The sequence below is a fragment of the Dendrobium catenatum genome, unplaced genomic scaffold (genome assembly GCF_001605985.2).
Source record: "Dendrobium catenatum unplaced genomic scaffold, ASM160598v2 original_scaffold_263079, whole genome shotgun sequence".
NCBI lineage: Eukaryota > Viridiplantae > Streptophyta > Magnoliopsida > Asparagales > Orchidaceae > Dendrobium > Dendrobium catenatum.
Window position 1 is genome coordinate 1 of NW_021581478.1, and position 2,721 is coordinate 2,721.

Here is a 2,721-nt window from a genome sequence, read left to right on the forward strand (position 1 = left end):
TATCGTGTCCAACTCGTGTTCGTGTCCTATATTTTCAATAACTGACGTGTCCCGTGTTCGTATCATGTCGTATCCATGTCACCATGTCCATGTTTGTGCATCATAGGAGCCAAGTTTACCAACTAATTTACCAAGAAAGAGATTGAGTGAGAAGAAAAGTGAGGTACTCAAATGGTTTAAATTAAACAAGTCCTATTTTAAAGCACTCACAATTTCTAAATAAATCAAAATGGTCAAATATAAATAAATAATTTAAATCTATGATAAGCACGAACAAAGAAAAAAGAGGGCACCTGTATCTGGAAGCTTCAACAAACTTCCAAGGTACTTTCTTGCAGATGGTATAACATTACACCAGTTTCTAAAATCAGCCAAGGACATACAATTCTCAGCTTTTCCTTCAACTTCGTGTGAAAATTCTGTAGCACTTAAAAATGCTTTCATAACAACCTTTGATGAGCTCAAGGCTGCTTGAGAATTCTTCGGAGTAAAAACAGCATCACTGATTGAATCCAAAACAGCTTCCAGATCACACCTAAAATTATCCTTTCACGATTAGGATTTCAATTGATTTTGCTACCACTCATCTTCAGTCTCACCTTTATTTTATAAAAAGAACCAGCTTAAACATGATAAGACACTATAAAAACGAATTCCATATAAGGAATATAAATTGAAGGATAACATTGAAAAAAAATAACAGCTGCCAAGTGGAAAATAAGCAAAACCAGTAACAATAATCCAAGAAGAAAATAGGCCCCTACAACCTAAAATCAAAAAGCTTCAGTATTATCAAACAATTTGAGCAGAATAATAAACATTTTGCAAACAGGAAGCAACTTATGTAAGCTTCTAATGCATAAATAACTACCTTTCCAAGAATCCATCGCCATTGACATCGCATAACTCGTAAATGAATTCCTCAATCTCATCCCGAGTGCCTTTCTCATAAACAGCCTATCAAACATGGGAATTGCATGACTATAGCTATCAATAAAAAATAAATTTGTTTTTCTTTTTCCAACAAAGACTGCAGGGAGGATGACAGAAAGAAACTAACTTTGGAGATAACAAGATCTTCGTAAGTGACCATGCCATCGTTCCTCTTCTGACTCACTAACTCAAACAACCTACTGGCAAGAGGTCCACTGATGCCAAAAAAAGCCTATCATGCTCGCAGAAAACGCAACATTAGGGTTTGCAACGGCAAAAACAGAAACGAAGAAAAAGACAGGAGCATGGACTGTTACCTGAAAAATAGAGGGAGAGATGTACTTGGAGTCGCTCTGGGATTGGGCTGCGAGAGACACGAAGAGGGATTTAAGATCCTCCAGCTCCTGCTTAGTAAAAGCCCTATTTTACAGTAAAACCCACTATATCAGTGAGGGAAAGTGATCAAACAATGGAAAGAAAACAAGGGGAGTGGAGTTACCTGCTCGCCGTCGCGAAGCGAGGATTGGAAGCAGCGGATTGGGCGCTGCCCATTACCTCTTCCGGATTTCGGTTCCCTCTAAAACTGAGAATTGGCAGAGATTAACGAGGATCGTCGGCGATGGAGGATCGATTACAAACGATGATAACAGGTACTTAACGATTAACCATTTGGTAGCTGCGATTAATCTATGGGCGCATGCGAACGAATTTTCAGCCAACATTCGAAGAAAAAAATGTTGCTGATCTGATTGCAGGAGATTCGAGCAGAATTTTAACTGCTTGGCATCAGAACATAATTCATTTCACCAAGAATTTCAAACAAATCCAATACACTAAAGAATTGAGCGATTTGTACCGAGCCAGGATTTTTCTTTTAAGTGAGGGCACAAATAATTGAAGTAAAAAAATTCTTAATCTTTTTCATCCAAGCTTGGGATCGGTATGGGCAGTTTTAAATTTTTTTTTTTAATCATTTGATTCATCATAAAAAAGATTAAACATATGATAAACAAAAAAAACTTACAATTGAGAACAATAATTCTTGAGATTCTTCTTAACTAGCATCTATAATTTCTACCGTCGAGTCTTCATTTTTGGAAATCATTGCACAATCAAGCTGGTGTCAATACTATTAAATATATCTTTTTCAATATAAGTAAGTAAACAGTTATTCATCCAAGAGTCCCACATACAATTGCGTAAACGATTTTTTATAATATTTATTGCATAAAAGGCTTGTTCAACTGTTGTTGTAGCAATTGGCAATATCAAAGCAAGCTTTATAAGTAAGAACACCAAAGGATAAATGTCATTCTTCCTAGTCTCCATCATTTTTTGAGCAAGTTCTCCAAGTCCTTTTAAACTCATAAATGCATTATTCAATTTCATATCAGCAATGAAATTCTCAATTTGATCGTCTAGTATAATGAGATAAATTTATTAAAAATCTGAAGGATAAAATTTTGCAAGGCGTAGCAATCGTTCTTTATCAAAAGCTGAAAATGTTTGACATGGATTCAAACATGTCACACACATAAGTAATTCAGTATTAATTTCATCAAATCTGTTGTTGAGCTCTTGAAGTTGCATATCTATAACAGTGTAAAATAATTCAATTTGATTATTATTTCTAGGAGTGTTTTCCAAAACAATTTATTGATATATTCATTATGTCTAGCATGAAAATGCAAAAGTTCAAGAAAGTTTCTTTGATTTTCTGAATCATCGGATTCACAAAAGGAAACGTACACAATCAACGCTTGCATTTAATCTTGTACGATAATCTTT

At 35.0% G+C, this 2,721-nt stretch overlaps 1 protein-coding gene across 1 annotated transcript; it reads right to left on the reverse strand.

The window, feature by feature from the left end:
- Positions 1-243: 243 nt before the first annotated feature.
- On the reverse strand, positions 244-1,506 carry LOC110098942. Its single transcript, XM_020825900.2, has 5 exons — positions 1,433-1,506; positions 1,251-1,353; positions 1,061-1,165; positions 872-957; positions 244-535 (listed from the first exon to the last, which is right to left on the reverse strand). Exons 1-5 carry the CDS (start codon positions 1,483-1,485, stop codon positions 259-261), a joined length of 624 nt encoding a protein of 207 aa, XP_020681559.2. The 5' UTR covers positions 1,486-1,506; the 3' UTR covers positions 244-258.
- Positions 1,507-2,721: the final 1,215 nt, after the last annotated feature.

What these genes read in the sequence shown, in the direction of transcription:
- LOC110098942 (XM_020825900.2), bottom strand. Translation starts at nt 1,485, where the DNA reads ATGGGCAGCGCCCAATCCGCTGCTTCCAATCCTCGCTTCGCGACGGCG. An exon ending in AAGATCTTGTTATCTCCAAA is followed by an intron (nt 958 to 1,060) that starts GTTAGTTTCTTT and finishes CATGTTTGATAG; the next exon opens with GCTGTTTATGAGAAAGGCAC. An exon ending in GGCGATGGATTCTTGGAAAG is followed by an intron (nt 536 to 871) that starts GTAGTTATTTAT and finishes GGATAATTTTAG; the next exon opens with GTGTGATCTGGAAGCTGTTT.